This window comes from Parambassis ranga, chromosome 16, assembly GCF_900634625.1.
Source record: "Parambassis ranga chromosome 16, fParRan2.1, whole genome shotgun sequence".
NCBI classification, from domain to species: domain Eukaryota; kingdom Metazoa; phylum Chordata; class Actinopteri; family Ambassidae; genus Parambassis; species Parambassis ranga.
In genome coordinates this window covers 20,994,033-21,008,764 of record NC_041036.1, presented here as the reverse complement: position 1 = coordinate 21,008,764, position 14,732 = coordinate 20,994,033, and the positions used below count along the sequence as shown (strand labels likewise).

General features: G+C 41.2%; 1 protein-coding gene across 1 annotated transcript in view; it reads right to left on the bottom strand.

Moving 5' to 3' along the window:
- thsd7ab (thrombospondin, type I, domain containing 7Ab) overlaps positions 1–13,536 on the bottom strand; it is a 127,761-nt gene extending 114,225 nt beyond the window's left edge. The window contains exon 1 of the mRNA XM_028425480.1: positions 13,383–13,536. Within this exon, the coding sequence (XP_028281281.1) occupies positions 13,383–13,536 (154 nt within the window). The remainder of the gene's footprint in view (positions 1–13,382) is intronic.
- Positions 13,537–14,732: the final 1,196 nt, after the last annotated feature.

The window sequence follows — 14,732 nt, the reverse complement described above, 5'->3', positions numbered from 1 at the left end:
GCAGCCACTAAAATCACCACAAACAAAATATGCAGCAGCATGACATCCTTGGCTCAGTCAGAAGAGGCACTGTTTCCTTTTGTCAACTATAAAAACTTGCTGTGTTATCATTTTTCTCTCTGAACTCATATACAGCAAAAAAAAAGTTCTCTGGGGGCTGCTGAAAGTCATTCTAACAGGAACAGGAAATCATAAAGTGAAGAAACAAGAAGGAAAGCAGCTAAAAGTACTATTACAATGTTCAGTCACAAAACCTGCACAGACTGATGATAGCTAACCACCTAAGATCATCTAAGGTTGAGTTTTTCATTTAAAGTTAAAGGAAGTCTGGAGCACACAGCGGCGTGCCCTCAACAACTTATGACATGGCTGTAATTCCACGAAACTTAGTTCTCATGCTGAGTGTGAATGGGAAGGAAGCAGCCCTGCCCCCCCCCTTCCTCTCTGTGACCACTGGCTTTTCAATAAAGGCCCTTTCAGGAAAAATGAACTCGGCGAATGTAAACACGGAGGTGATGGATGACATTTTCAAAAGCTTTGTCTTGCAATTAGTTGTGGTTCAAGAACTCCGCGGCCCTTCATCTTTTTTTCTTTTTTTTATTGATGACAAAAAAATGTCTTGCTGCGGTTTTATAGTCTTTTGGATTCGTTTTGCAGGTAAGAAAGGAGTTGTCCCCAAGACAGCCAGCGCAGAAACCTCAGAATGGGATTAAATAATGATTTTTTAAATTGATTTCAATTACTAATGTATATGACATGATTTTGAGACATACCCCAACCTTCCCAACTGCCCTTAGTTTTTTTTTTTTGAAAGGACTTAAACAAATATCCAAAGTAATGTGTATGGTCGCTTGCCTTAGTGATGCTAGTTTGCTTGTGAATTTAGAGCTGCTTGCTATGTATCAACTTACCATACTGTGGCATAACTAACATGATTTAGGTTTTTGTATTGATATATTACTCCATCCCTGTGACCCTGCACTGCAGGACAAAGCGGGTTCAGATGATGGGTGGATGGACATTAGACCATTACCATTGATAGCAATGCTTGGTAAATGCATTGTGGCTGCTTTACTGTTAGGTGTCAGCATAATAGCGAAACATATTTTCTTGCCAGCTAATGCGATCCATCCATGTTATGAAATATTATGTATTATAAGAAAAAGTAGATTATATTTATATATACTTTCCCCTATTGTGTGACTAATAAAGGATTATCTTATCTTATCTTATCTTATCTTATCTTATCTTATCTTATCTTATCTTATCTTATCTTATCTTATCTTATCTTATCTTATTCTGTTACTACTCTGGTCAGTAGGTTGTAAAATGTTTTTTTTTCTTTACATGACTTTTGTGTAAAATTCCTATAAACAGCACAACATACATAACAAGCAAAACATAATGAGTGCATATAGGAGCATAGCCACATTGAACCACTGTAGAATTGATCTAATAGATGGCCAGGATCCTCACTCGCATTCACACATACTCAGTGCAAGACACATTTTCACTGAGTCCCTAATTCATAATGAAGCAAGACTGAAATAAAAGCAGTAAAAATGATATGTCTGAACATGAAGAGCCATGGGGGAGGACGTGTACAGTATGTGCCTGCAACATAGGCAGGGGTCAACATAAACAAGCAGCACAGCTGATCTCTGAGGACTCTGTAGACATGCAGTGGCTTCATCAGTGTCTGGTTTGTGAATTATATATGTAAAATATAGAAGCAGCAGCATGTTTACGAGTGTTTCATTTCATTCATGAGAACAATGTAAAATGACCAGTGAAGGCAGGAAGAGAAGCAGACATATTGAGTATCCTGTACATCCTGTGTGTCCGTGAAGAATGAAGAAGGGCACAGTGAGAACAGCCAGTGGCACTGAGGAGAGAGGTCACACGTGCCATGATGAATTACAGTACCCAGGGTTGTCTTGGCTGCTTGTTCATTAATGAGTCCTCTTAGGGGAGAGTATGCTGCGACAACACAAAAGGACACGTCAACGCTCCATCAATTCTCATCTGCTGCTTACAGCATGTCTGCAGCGTGCTGCTTGTTTTGGATCTAATTGTACGCTCTCATAATTGAGTACAGCTCGCCTAATCTTAAAACGACAAGCGCTTATTTGCATTTTTTATGGGTGCACTCTAATTTGATCGTAGCACTTGAGAGTGGAAAAACAACACAGACACTCAGATTATCATAGATGTCTTTAAATGATTATTAAAATTCATACTTAATAACGCTACGCCTGACATGTGAAACACTTCACTGGCCTTCTGTTGTGTATACCAGTTAGCTGACATACCGACAATGATTCATACAGCACAAAACAAACAACATAATGCAATCCCAGGCTACATGTGCCTTATACGGCTGACCGTCAAACCTTCATGGATTGATTTTAATATGTATTTAATGCATAAATACAAAAAGACACAGCACACATCCACCCACCACCAACCTGTCTCCATAGAAAATACTGACACTGGAATCTTGCCATGGCACAAATATGGTAGTGACATGTTAGTGACATTCTGCATACAGTAACTATGAAAAAGAAAGCCATCCTCGTGTTGTTTTCACCTGTATTAATTTGCATTTTAACTTGCATGACTTACAACTTTTAACTTGTGGGCAGCAGTGGTGCAGTGGTATAGCAGGGTTGTCCCATAACCAGAAGGTTAGTGGTTCAATCCCAACTCCTCCCTAGTCAGACTCCAGTGCACTCACTGGTGTATGGTGCTCTTTGCTGGGCTGCCTTGAGCAATTTCCCCATTGTGGGACTAATAAAGGTTTCAATTATTATACTTGTTACTTGCATATTATTTCATGCTCGTTCTTGCCAAAGTCGTGTATTGGCACTCACATGACATGTTTGTTTTCACTCACTCTTTCGGTTTGTTTGCACTCAAAGTTAAGTTTCTCTTTTACTTGTGGTACACTAAAAATAGTGTGAACAACAATCTGTCTGGCTTTGACCATGTTGTCATGGTAAAGCTTTACACTTGTGATGAGCATCAGCACCCTGTAAAGAACTCCTGCCAGCTATTGTGGTGTTTTGTGTGATGACAGTCTGTTTGGTTGAGGTCGGCCTGTGATAATGGTGAGTATTGATTCCATCATCTGCCAAGTATTATTTTTAAAGTTCTAACCCCTTTCCAACAGACTGCACAGATAGATTCTCAGATGGTTCTGACTAACAAACCATCTGACGTGTCACGGCAACAATCTTCAGCTTTTAGTTAAACTCTTATTCTCAGAAAGGCCTAATGTGTCCTTCATTAAAAATAAAGCCACTATCTTAGACGCAGAATGGACATGCTAACTCCCACATTCTGAGCTACGTAAAACCAGAGGTGTGACCACTGCAAGTAAAAGCAGCCAGTGTTTGTGCATTGTGTTAAGAGGAAGTGGCAACTTTTGTCTCCATGGAATACAAGCGTGCTGTTACTGGGTTCTCTGTGTGTGTTCGCGTGTGGACTGGGGTAAGTGTTTGCCAGAGACCTAGTGTGTGAAGTGACACCCATGAGTGCAAGCCCACGCCATACACCCACCGCACAACGGGTAGAGGAAAAAGCTAATGGATGAGCAGATGAATAGAAATTTAAATCAATGCATGGATGAAGAGCTGGACGGTGTTCAAGGGTGTAGTTATGTAACTATTTAAAGTGTGAAAAGGGGGGGGGGCATGTCTGTTGTTGACTTGGGTCTACACATCAACATCATAGAACAATGTGTAAAAAGGTTTTAATTACGTTTGCTGTACGGTATCTGAACTACATACATACTAGCTGGGGAACGACTGGTGTATTTCCAATACATGTGCTGACATCTCATCTGACATCGCTTGAGGCAGTTTATAAGAGATTTTGCAGCTCTTACAGCTTTTTTTTTAGCCATGCTCTTACTCTTTGATGTGTAAAACCAATGAAGTTCCCCTTTAAAGTCTAATATTCATGTATATATAGCTGCAACAATGAGGCTATCAATGAGACAGCTTTAGTAGCTGCTCTCTTGTAAAGCTCCTTTCAGACCAAGCGGTAACAGAACATCAACCAAAGAGGTATCAAAAACTGCAGTTTCACTCAATGATTGTGTGCTTCCTGAATAGAGATAAAATGGAGTTGTGATAGATGGTAAAGAGCCATAGATACTAACCCCTGAAATATCTATGCATGACGTATCTACTGCCCGAGAGGATAAATTCAACATGTTCGAACTGGACGTCCACTAATTAACATCCAAGAGTTGTTGTCCAGACGTTCATGGGTATTTGTGCACAGTTCAGTGTACAGGGCTATGTTTCTGACTTTTGTGGTAGCATGAAGTAGAGTAATTGTCAATGAGAAAAGCTGCAGCCCTAAAGGTAAGACCACAACAAGCTAACTAATGTAGTGATGTCCTACTCATCTCTCTTTTCCTTGTCCTTTTCCTCTGTGGGTACATTGTGTGGGTGGGGAGTAACCACCTAAAACACTGACAAATATTCTACACACACCATGTTTGTGTGCTGTGGGCATGAGGAGATACTGAGCTTCATCAGCCTACTGGGACATTCATATATGCTCAGCGCTGCCCTGCCTGGGGCCATCTGCTTCCCTCCCTCTAATCCAGGGGCTTGTCGCCGGTGATTAGCCGGTCACTCTCTCACTCTCTCTCTCATTCTCTCCCCCCTACCATTATCCATTACTGGCTTATTATGTTGACACTACTGTTAAAGTACAGCATGGTGTTCTCTCGACAACTAAACTCCTTTGTATGGATATTTGAAGCCTACAAATCCTTTACACATCCTCTCTCAGCCTCTCTATCGCCCCCTCCCTCATTATATATTTCAGGCTTATAATGCTGATGGTGGGTCTTAAAGGTGCTTAAGTGTGCACTCTCACACTATTTTCTTCTCTCTGCATTTTTTGCCAGTTCCTCTTTGCATGTGGGCTTTTATTAGCATTAGGTATTCCCTGGCTGTAAAATAGCAGCAGCTTCAGGAAAACCTAAATGCAACTGTGATCAATATGATCAATCATGTGTATTGGCAGGTTTATTACTATCTTGACTTCTAGAGTCTACTTCACATGTTGAACTATGCCAGGGTTGCTAGAGTTGAAAATGCTAAGTAGGAGTACTGGTGGAAATGGCTAATGCATTGAACACTATAAACTATAATTCAATTCAATTTGATGTATTTACATATAGCACATTTACAAAATATGCCTTATGTTGCATACATATCCCCATTGTCTTTACATGGTCAACTTAGTATATGGGTTTTTTGGATGTTTTTAAAACTTGCCATGAATAACAATAAAACAATATTCTTGAGCCCTATATAATTGGAAATTTTGAATTATTTATTATTTTTTTCCACACAAATCACTCTTGCCAGGCTCTAGAGTATGTTTTAATGTACCACAGGTGGTCTAGACCAATCAGAATGCTAACATTTGTAGGCATGTTTTAGTAGTAGTAAATTATTCATTGCTAATAGTTTTTTGGTATTAGCTAAATCGCCTTTAATCCAAAATCATCTACCGACATGCTAAATGCTACTTACTACTAGCATTCAAAGACCTTCACTGGTTTGTTTGTTTTCTCTGGCTGCGTCCACCCAATAACCTCCAAGTATTAGAGTTTTTTTTCTCCCTCTTGATGTACTTTAATACTTTTTTGATGACATGAAGACTTCTTTTTTTTGTTAGTACACTATTGATATTTAATACGGTTATACTTCATTATCAGCATTAACATTGTTGCTGTGAGCATGTTAGCATGCTGACTTTAGCATTTATATCAAAGCTCCACTGTGCCTAATTACATCCTATAACTGAGCTGCTAACATGGCCGACTCTTAGTCTTGTTAATTAATACCCTTTAATCACTTTACTTTTGTGTTTTATCATTGTGTAGTCAAGCTCAACAGAAACACACACATATGCACAAATACACACGCACAAGTGTAAATGAGAGACAGAGGTCTGAATTCTCCCACAGACCAACACCATCAAATCAGGGACTGGTAAACACTGTCACAAACAATTACCTAAAGCCACTGCCCTGTCACAGTTGCTTAGTGCACTCTGAGGAATTACTGCACCATTTTTACTCAACGAACCAGGAACACATGGTCCACAGACAAGCAGAAAATCATTCATAAATGAGGTCAAAAGTGCTGCAGCCCAGTGTCACTCGCAGCAAAAAAATAAATAAAGCATTGCAGTTATATAAGATTTAAACCAGAAGCAGCTCAATCTTATAATATAATATTCTAATGATAGTCAGATTTACTAGCTTTTATGTATAACTGTCTGTGTTTACAGTCCATCATATGATTTAATGATGAATTAATCTTCTTGCTGCAACAGTGAGGGCCTTCCATAAGTATCAGCATCTCCATCAGATTTCCCACAAAAGAAAACACACTCCACTGTGAGACAAAAAAAGATATTTTATGCTGCAAAAAAGACTACATAAAATATATCCATGACTAACCTAGAGCTGAGCAGAAACAATTGATGGCCAGTGGGAGAGATGAAGGATTAACAGCAGGGATGCTGGATGGATGGGAGGATATTTACTCCCATGCCTCCTCCCTCTCCTCTGCTTTATTAGAATAGCATCAGAAGAGGCTCTTTTCAGGTAAATGTCACTGCTTTCTTCCTTTCAGTCCACTGAAGCTGCATTGTTGCCTCTCGGGGAGTCAAGGGCCTGTTTTGAATGCTACTCCCTGACCATAAAAGTGCATAGTTTGGGCTTGAGACTTTTTTGTGTTTCAACTTGTGGCTGAGTGCTGATTTGAGTCCTTGTTTGTGATGAGACACTAAAGGAACATGGCCTCTGTGTGAGAGAAAAATACAAGCCCGCTCCTCAAGTAACATGCCAGAGAGATAATTAAGGAGATGTTTTCCAGTTTGGGATTGTGGGCCCCCACAACGATGTTCAACCCCACAATGTGTGGTGAAAGGGAGCTTTTAATTTACTGAGCACATTCATTCACCATCATGGGATTTCACATCATTTAAGTGAGCCAGCAAACAGTTTATAATAGACAAGTGTGCAGAAGGACCGGCAAATTGAGTAAATCACATTAGTCATCAGCTGTTTTCAACCAGATCAGATCAGTAGATTGCCGACGGAGGTAACAATGGATATAACTGGAGTTGATTAGAATCACCAATAAACAATCCTTACTGTCATCATCAAGGCTGTCACACTATAACACCTAAAACATGTTGTGAATTTCCCCTGTGGGGGACTAATAAAGGATTATCTTATCTTATCTTATCTTATTTTCAGAACTGTCAGTATTACTTTACACATTACTGATTGGTCCTGTCCAACCAACAAGTACATAGCTTCAGGCCCCCTAGGTGGCTCTCATTGGAGGTACCAATGACCCACTCAAGTAGACCCAGAATCTGGTGGCACTACATATCCCATCTGGCTTAAGAACACTTTGATATCTCCCAGGAGAATTTAAAAAGGGGTCTGTGATAACCTGTTTACCACAAACAAACTCAAGAGAAAGTGGAAAACTGAATGAATGGACATATGAGGAAGAAGGCTCATCATCAAGGGTAGTCAATTTTATACCTACTTATAAATTACATTTATTGGAACTCCAACAAAAACTGAGAATCTACACTTAAGAAAAACCCATTCCAAGTTTAAAAAAAAGGAGTAGGTCCGTTTTTATCTCATATACTAATCCTTTTAGAGCAGCACGGTCACTTTGATATACAAGGTCAAGGCTGATAATCAGAGAGAAAACATCCCTACATAACATAAATCTATCACTGATCTGCTTACACTGTTATGACCATCCACAAAGTACACATGTCCTGGTGCAGCTCCATCTAAAATATGTTATGAGCTATTTCAATATGGTAGAGTAAGGCAGTGAGAATCCTCTTATGTCACTCTAAATAAAGTTTTTTGGATGAAGTTTAATCTCTAATCCTGCCATCCCTCCTATATCAGTAATAGCCAGGTCTTAGTGTAAGCTCTGCCATTTAGATTAAACAAACTCTGGCATCTCTTTGGCATCTTTCTCCACTGAATGGATTGGCAATTTCCAAAAAAAACAAAAAAAACAAAAAACCAAATGATCTACCGAGGAAAGTGGTGGAGTAATATCTCTAAGCCACAAAACCGATCAATGTGGGTCAAACATGACGTAGTTTTGCTGCAAATGCTATGAAAAACAACCGCACTGTCATGGTACGGCAGTCGGCCAACTGAGAGTCATTTCTGCTGCAGGGACACCGGACTGCAGATCATCCAAGCTTGAGCCGCACTCATCCTTTTCTCCACTGAGACTAAAAGTAAGTTTGAAAAATAGCCTCCTTCCTTGGTTCAGGCAGGAATAGGAGCTGGGGTCACAGGGCTACTGCTTTCATGAGCTCATTTTCCAATGGTTGTACAGTTAAACGCAGAACACACACACACAATTAGCCTCTATTTCCACTTCAACCTAACTTAAAATAGGAAACAGAAACACATGCATGCTAAATTAAAATATAACCCATTGGCATCCTGTGAAATGAAAAATAAAATTCCCAAGGAAATTTCCTTAATTTATATTCATGGCCTAAATCTGTTGCCTGTTGCTAAGGAATTCAAACACTGGCTGGCCAATTACAGACCAGACACTTTTGGCCTCAGGTGCTATGCTAATTAGGGTCACAGAGGGTCACGTTGTAATGAACTTACTAAAATGAGGCGGGAATCTCCAAGGGGATATTCTCATTTGGGATGATGCCACATTCCCGCTGCTATCAAAGCAACAACTAATGCTCAGTCTGACGGGTGTTTCAGGCACTGGCTGGGTATTAGCACACAGCTATTTAAGGCAAAGGATCTCATTTAAACCAGGAACAGTGAGTGATGCAGGTGCTCGGGTCAGCTGAGAACACAAATCCATTGAGTTTAGATGTAAAAGGTAGTTTTTTTTTTGTCCACTGGGATGAGATGGTTCCAGCTTCACAGGAACATCCTTCTAATTTAAGCCTTGTGTTAAATCTACCTGGCTCACAACATGACTGCTTCTGTTTGTTTATTTACTCAGTTTAACCAATCAGCATTGAACCCTGGCCCAAGGGCGAACCCCTTCAACAATCAAAGATACTTTTACCCTTTCTAAAAAGAAGCTCCTCCCAGCTGTGACACATGCAGAACAAAAATGTGGGCCTCCCTAAAACAGACCCATTGTTCCGTGGATTCAGTGGAAAAAAAAATCACCTAATAAGAAACTATAACTGGGAACTTTTAGACAAGGTCATGCCAGATAAATGCAGGCAAAATGAACTAATCTACTGCCTGATTAGTCCAAAATATCCTACTACAAATCGATATTACACTCCTGATTGTGTCTCAAGGCTCGCCTTCTGAACTCGTCTTGACGTTTGTTTTACAACAGTCAGTTTGGCTACAGGCATAATGACCTTGACTTCCTGCGCTGAACTTGGAAAACCCGTCACACCCTCTCTCCCTCAATTTCCTGGATGGCCTCTTGAGCGGGTCTGCTTTAATAGCAGGTGATTGTAGGAGAGCTGCTAACAACCCTCAGTGAGGTTGACATCCTTCTCTGCCAGCGCTTCTGTAAATGGAGGAATGTATTCTTCTAACAATGGCCTGTCAGCACTGGTCACCCTGTCCCCGCGCATTCAGAGGTGACATCAACAGTATGTGGTGACACACAGCAGCAGTGGTCCCCATTGTGTGGTAGGCCTACTATGTAGGGGTAAAACTCCATTGTTACTGTAAAATGACAGGTCATTAGTGATTCAGTGCTGAGAAATGTACAAACGCAGTCACTCTTACACACACACGTGGCCTATAATACAAAACTAAATGATCTTAAATTACATTGTACAGCCACACAACAAAATCTCTGAAAACCAAGAGCTTTCTGAGATTTTTCAGACTCTACCTGTACAGAAGCTCACTCAGGCATGCTAACGCTAAGTATTAAGTTAGAGCAATTAGTTGAAGAGTTTGCCTCAGATGACTTAGCGAGCCTACAGCTGAGCAACACGTGCAGAGAAGTGTGACTTGACCTGATAAGGCGAGACGATAGCTGAAATTGGATTGGCCTGATCAAAGGTCAGAGGTGACTCCTATGTAATCTGAATGCTAAATAATCCAGATCCTGCAGAAGATTTACAATCCTGTATTTAAGGAGGGTGGCAGTTGATAAAGAGTGATCGGGTGAAGGCATCACATCAGGCTCTTACATGAAATGGCACCTTTTGAAATTTAGATCTTAGAAGTAACCTAGTTGAGTACATTTATGTTATATGTATGTATTATATGTATTGGTCAGGCTCGGACTAATCACCTTGTGCAGCTTGTCCATAGGTGATCCTTAATCTTTGTACTTGCAGTTCTGGGTGTGTATATATACACACATTTATGTTGATTTGTGTCCTATAGTTGGAAGTATGTTTAAACTCACATGAATGCATCACCATGAATATATTTCAGCTACAGTATGTGCCCGTGACTGAACCACAGGTATTTTGGACCATTCACCTTGCTGTAAGGAAGCACTAATATTTATGGGTATGTTTTATGTGTGGCCTTAACCATTTTTCTCATTTGCTAAATTCTGTATTTTATGCACACAAGTTCCTTTTTTTCGATCTTCACCAGCTTGTTCTGTTTCCTCTTTGGCGAGCCTGATTGACCAATGTTACGGAAGTTACTTTACCAATGATTAATGATTGATTCAGCCGGTCTCTTGCCAAGTATCCTTTTGAAAGCAATGGCCCTCTCTTTCAAATGTTTCAGATGGTTCTGTGTAACAAACCATCATTATATTACTTAACACCATGGTAGCTGAACATAGGTACAATTTAGTTTAATCTGATGACAGTGTCCGTTTTGATCTATACTATTATCTTTAAACCTAACCAAGCGTGTTACCATAAGTGAAAACAAATGTGATGTGATGCTGAAGCACTTAAACAATAGAAAGCTATGGCCCTTCAGGGGAAGAAGCACCATCAACCCCTCCACCTCCTTCTGATGACCTTTGCTTGTACATCAGCCCGTAGCAAAATGGTGATCTGGCAATAACCATCACACCGGGTGACCAGATGTTATGGTGAAGCTGGGGCGTGGTGAATATGGAACAAATGTGCTGCTCATGTGTGAGGATGTGTTGTTTCACCTCATCCACAGTGCTATGTTTAAGGAGCGCCCTACAGTCAGGCTTACAGTGGATGCTGTAGTATTGAGATGTTGCTTAAAGATACTGTACCTTCACCTACTCTAACACCTGTAATTGCTTTGTCCTCAGGCAGACATGTGATTTCTTGACAGCTCAAACCTGGCAACCTTGTCACTCTAACAATGGCGTCTAATAAAGCACACGCTCTGCACCAGAAACATGCACTTGCTGTGTGTGTGTTTGTGTGTTGCTTTCTTTATGACACAGAGTGCAGCAGTATTTGTTTGATCCATTGACACCCTGGTGTTGCCTCTTGACTGTAGGCAACAGAGACGGTTTCTCTGTTATTACATCATTTTTTTACTGTTTCATTAATTGGAAGGGAAAAAAAGCTGTTGATATTTAAGCACATATAGTCAGTGCCAAACAAAAAACATTGAGTAATAGAAGAACAGAGGGAGTGCAGTGCTGTGAGAAGCCAAAAGAAGAAAAATGGTGTGAAAATAATATCTGGAGGAAGACAAACTCCCAGCAGTCTCTTAAAGGCTTCGAAAAAGAGAAAAAGAAAACATGGCACGCCATTATCATGATCATCATCACCACCATTGTCCTCATGGCAACTCTAATCACTTCTTACCACCATCTTCAGAAATATCTATTGGGGTGTCAGCTGTCTGCTGTCTCTGTTGGCCTCATTTGAATAGTACTCTCAGAGCAAAAAAAAAACTTAACTGTCTCACCTTCCAAAACAGATACATCATATTTTCACAGAAGGCAATAAAAGCAATGCAGGCCCAATTCCCTACAGTTTTGAAGACAGGGGCTGTATTTCAGCTAGACTCATCAATATGCAAAACATCAGAGCATTGCTTGCCACAAGAATATTCCCTCCACTGCACACTCTGCACAAACATCATCACATTTTTTTTAAAACAAGCATACCATTGGCAAGAAAAAGTATGCAAATCTTGCACAAACATAATCACGTTTTGATGAAAAGCACCAGGATTTAAAGCCATAATTTGCCCTATGTGATTTTAATATTTTGCAGGCGATTGTCAAACCAAAGCGGTACGGGAAAGAAGAAGAAGAAGAAGACTTCAGGGCAGCAATCAATGCACCACCTTTGGGAAGAAGTGAACAAACTCCCAACACTGGATTACATTTCAAAGCACAGAGCCTGGAGCTTCACGGCTGAGGAACGTGTATGGTGGTGGAAGAAAGGTGGTGTAGCGTGGGAGAGAGGCATAATCATTATGACCTACAGTAGGGTAGATGTAGGTTAAGTTTGTTCCTCTCTCTCTCTCTCGCTCTCCCTCACTCTCTGCCTGCAGTGCTCACTCTGCCTTTCTCTTTCTCAAGTCTGTTCCCTGGGCTGTCTTTCCTGGGTTGTTAAATCCCCGCTCCTTTAATCTCCTTACTCAGCTACATCCTCTTTAAAGATGCAGAACCACAGGAGAGACGGGGATATGTCAACCAGGGACTAGTGCTGAGCAAGGTGGGGCGGGGACATGTGGAATGGGGTTGTTTAAGTTTTGGTTATAAGTTGAGAAAATGTCATTTTTGGGGATAGAGTGAAGAACATAAAGAGATTATTTAGATATAAAGCTGCAGAAGTGTCCGATAGTACTCATCACAGTGATATCAAGAAGCAGCATGTAATATACTTTACTATAACTATTCATTTATAGCAAGTTTAACACAGCTACACAGACAGCTACACAGTATCTGCTGTATGCATGAATTCCAAACACCCCCTCACACTCGGTGCTGATATCATATCAATACCATCAAAGCACTCTGCTGCTCGCACAGAGCCCATCAATCATCTGCATGCTCCAACACATGGCGGCCACATTTCAATAATGGTGCATCACCTGAGTCTCAGGGAGATGAAAGTAATCCATTCAACAATGGATCACTGCATGTCACATGGGCAGCGGGTTCTACTGTACATTTCTGGGTCAGGAGTGGTACACCTCAAATAAAATAAATAAAGTCAGCCCAAGTGTGGCATCAGTGCAAATCAATTAAAGCACAATGTTGCTTTAAACTATTAAGTTACTATACCACTCAAAAATACACAGAATTAACACTGTTGCTGTTGTCGGGAGTCACGAATAATTCACCACCAGCCATCATAAACACTCCATATGTAAAAGCAGGGGGATCAAATATAATCTCTAATTACTGGTTTAGCAGTACCTGTTTCCCAGAAGTAGACAGACTTCCCATCATCTGTCTGTGTGTGAGCCTTCCAGAAACCACACAACAGCAGCAATGCCACCAAAAGGTACCAGCTCTCCTCTGTCCTTTTCCTGAGGGTCCCTCCTGAACCCTTCCACCACCCCGGCCCCATGGTCCACCACAGGATAAAAGTAAATCCACTCAGCTCGGAAGGTCGGTGAAGGCAGTGATACCAAAAAAGAAAAAAGAAAAGAAAAAAGAACAACAAGACGAACACACTACTAGTCCACAAGGCAACAAAAAAGTGAAGTGAGCTTCAGCGTGAGAGAGGATGGTGTGAGTGAGTGTGTGTGAGAGAGAGAGAGGGGAAAATAATGTGTAAGGTGGTCCTGCAGGAGTTGTGGTCCAGTGCTTGGTCTTGGTGAAGGACAGAGAGAGTAGTTTTCTCCTTTTTTTCTGTTTTGCTCCCAACTTGGTAGTAGGGTTCCAGAGGGAGGCTGTCAGTGACGGGGACGGAGCTGCACACGTATGGTCCAGTCGTCCTCCTCCATCATATCTGTTTCCACTGCTGCCGCTGCTGCCTCTGTCCTCTAGCTGTGGAGCAGTGACAGTGGGCGAGTGTCTGCAGTGTTGTTCGCCTCCCTCCCTCTCTCTCGCTCACTCTCTCTCTTCCTCTCCCAGTCGCTCACTCACTTGCTCGTGCCACCCTGTGCTCACCCTCTCTTTTTCTACTCCAGGCTTTTGTATATTTTTTCTCCTTTTCTCTTGTCTCTCATTGTCCCTTTTTTATTATTACTACAATCTACATCTCTAACATGCTCACTTCTTACTTTCTCTGCTCCCTTTTGCCTTTTCCCCGCCTAGAGCATTAAGACTGATACTCCCCCCACTTCTCCTCCTCCACCACCTCCTCTTCTGCCACTCTTCCTCCACTCGCAGTGCTGTGAAGGCAACTGGAGACCAGCAGGGCTCACACTGGTCTGAGGAGCTCCCATAAGCACTGCTCCCGGGATCGGAGAGGCAGAGAGACAAGCAGGGCTTAATGCTGTGTGAGGGAAAGTGGAGGAGGAAGGAGGGGGGTTGATGGGGGAGGTGAGGAGGAGCAAAACACTAAAGCAGAGCGAGAGAGAGAAGGAAGAGAGAGAGTGGGCTTGTGTGAAAGGGGAAGGGGTGTGAAAGTGAAATGATGGGAGAGAAAATGTGAAAATGAGGACTTGCAGTAACATTAATAAAGTCTAACATAAACAGAAATAACTTACATATAATATCTTGGCTAGCACTTTGATTCGAAAGAGAGAAATATGAGCATGTGGCTGAACAAAGAAAAGAGCACCACCATGAGGTTTCAGGAAGATGAAAGCAACACAT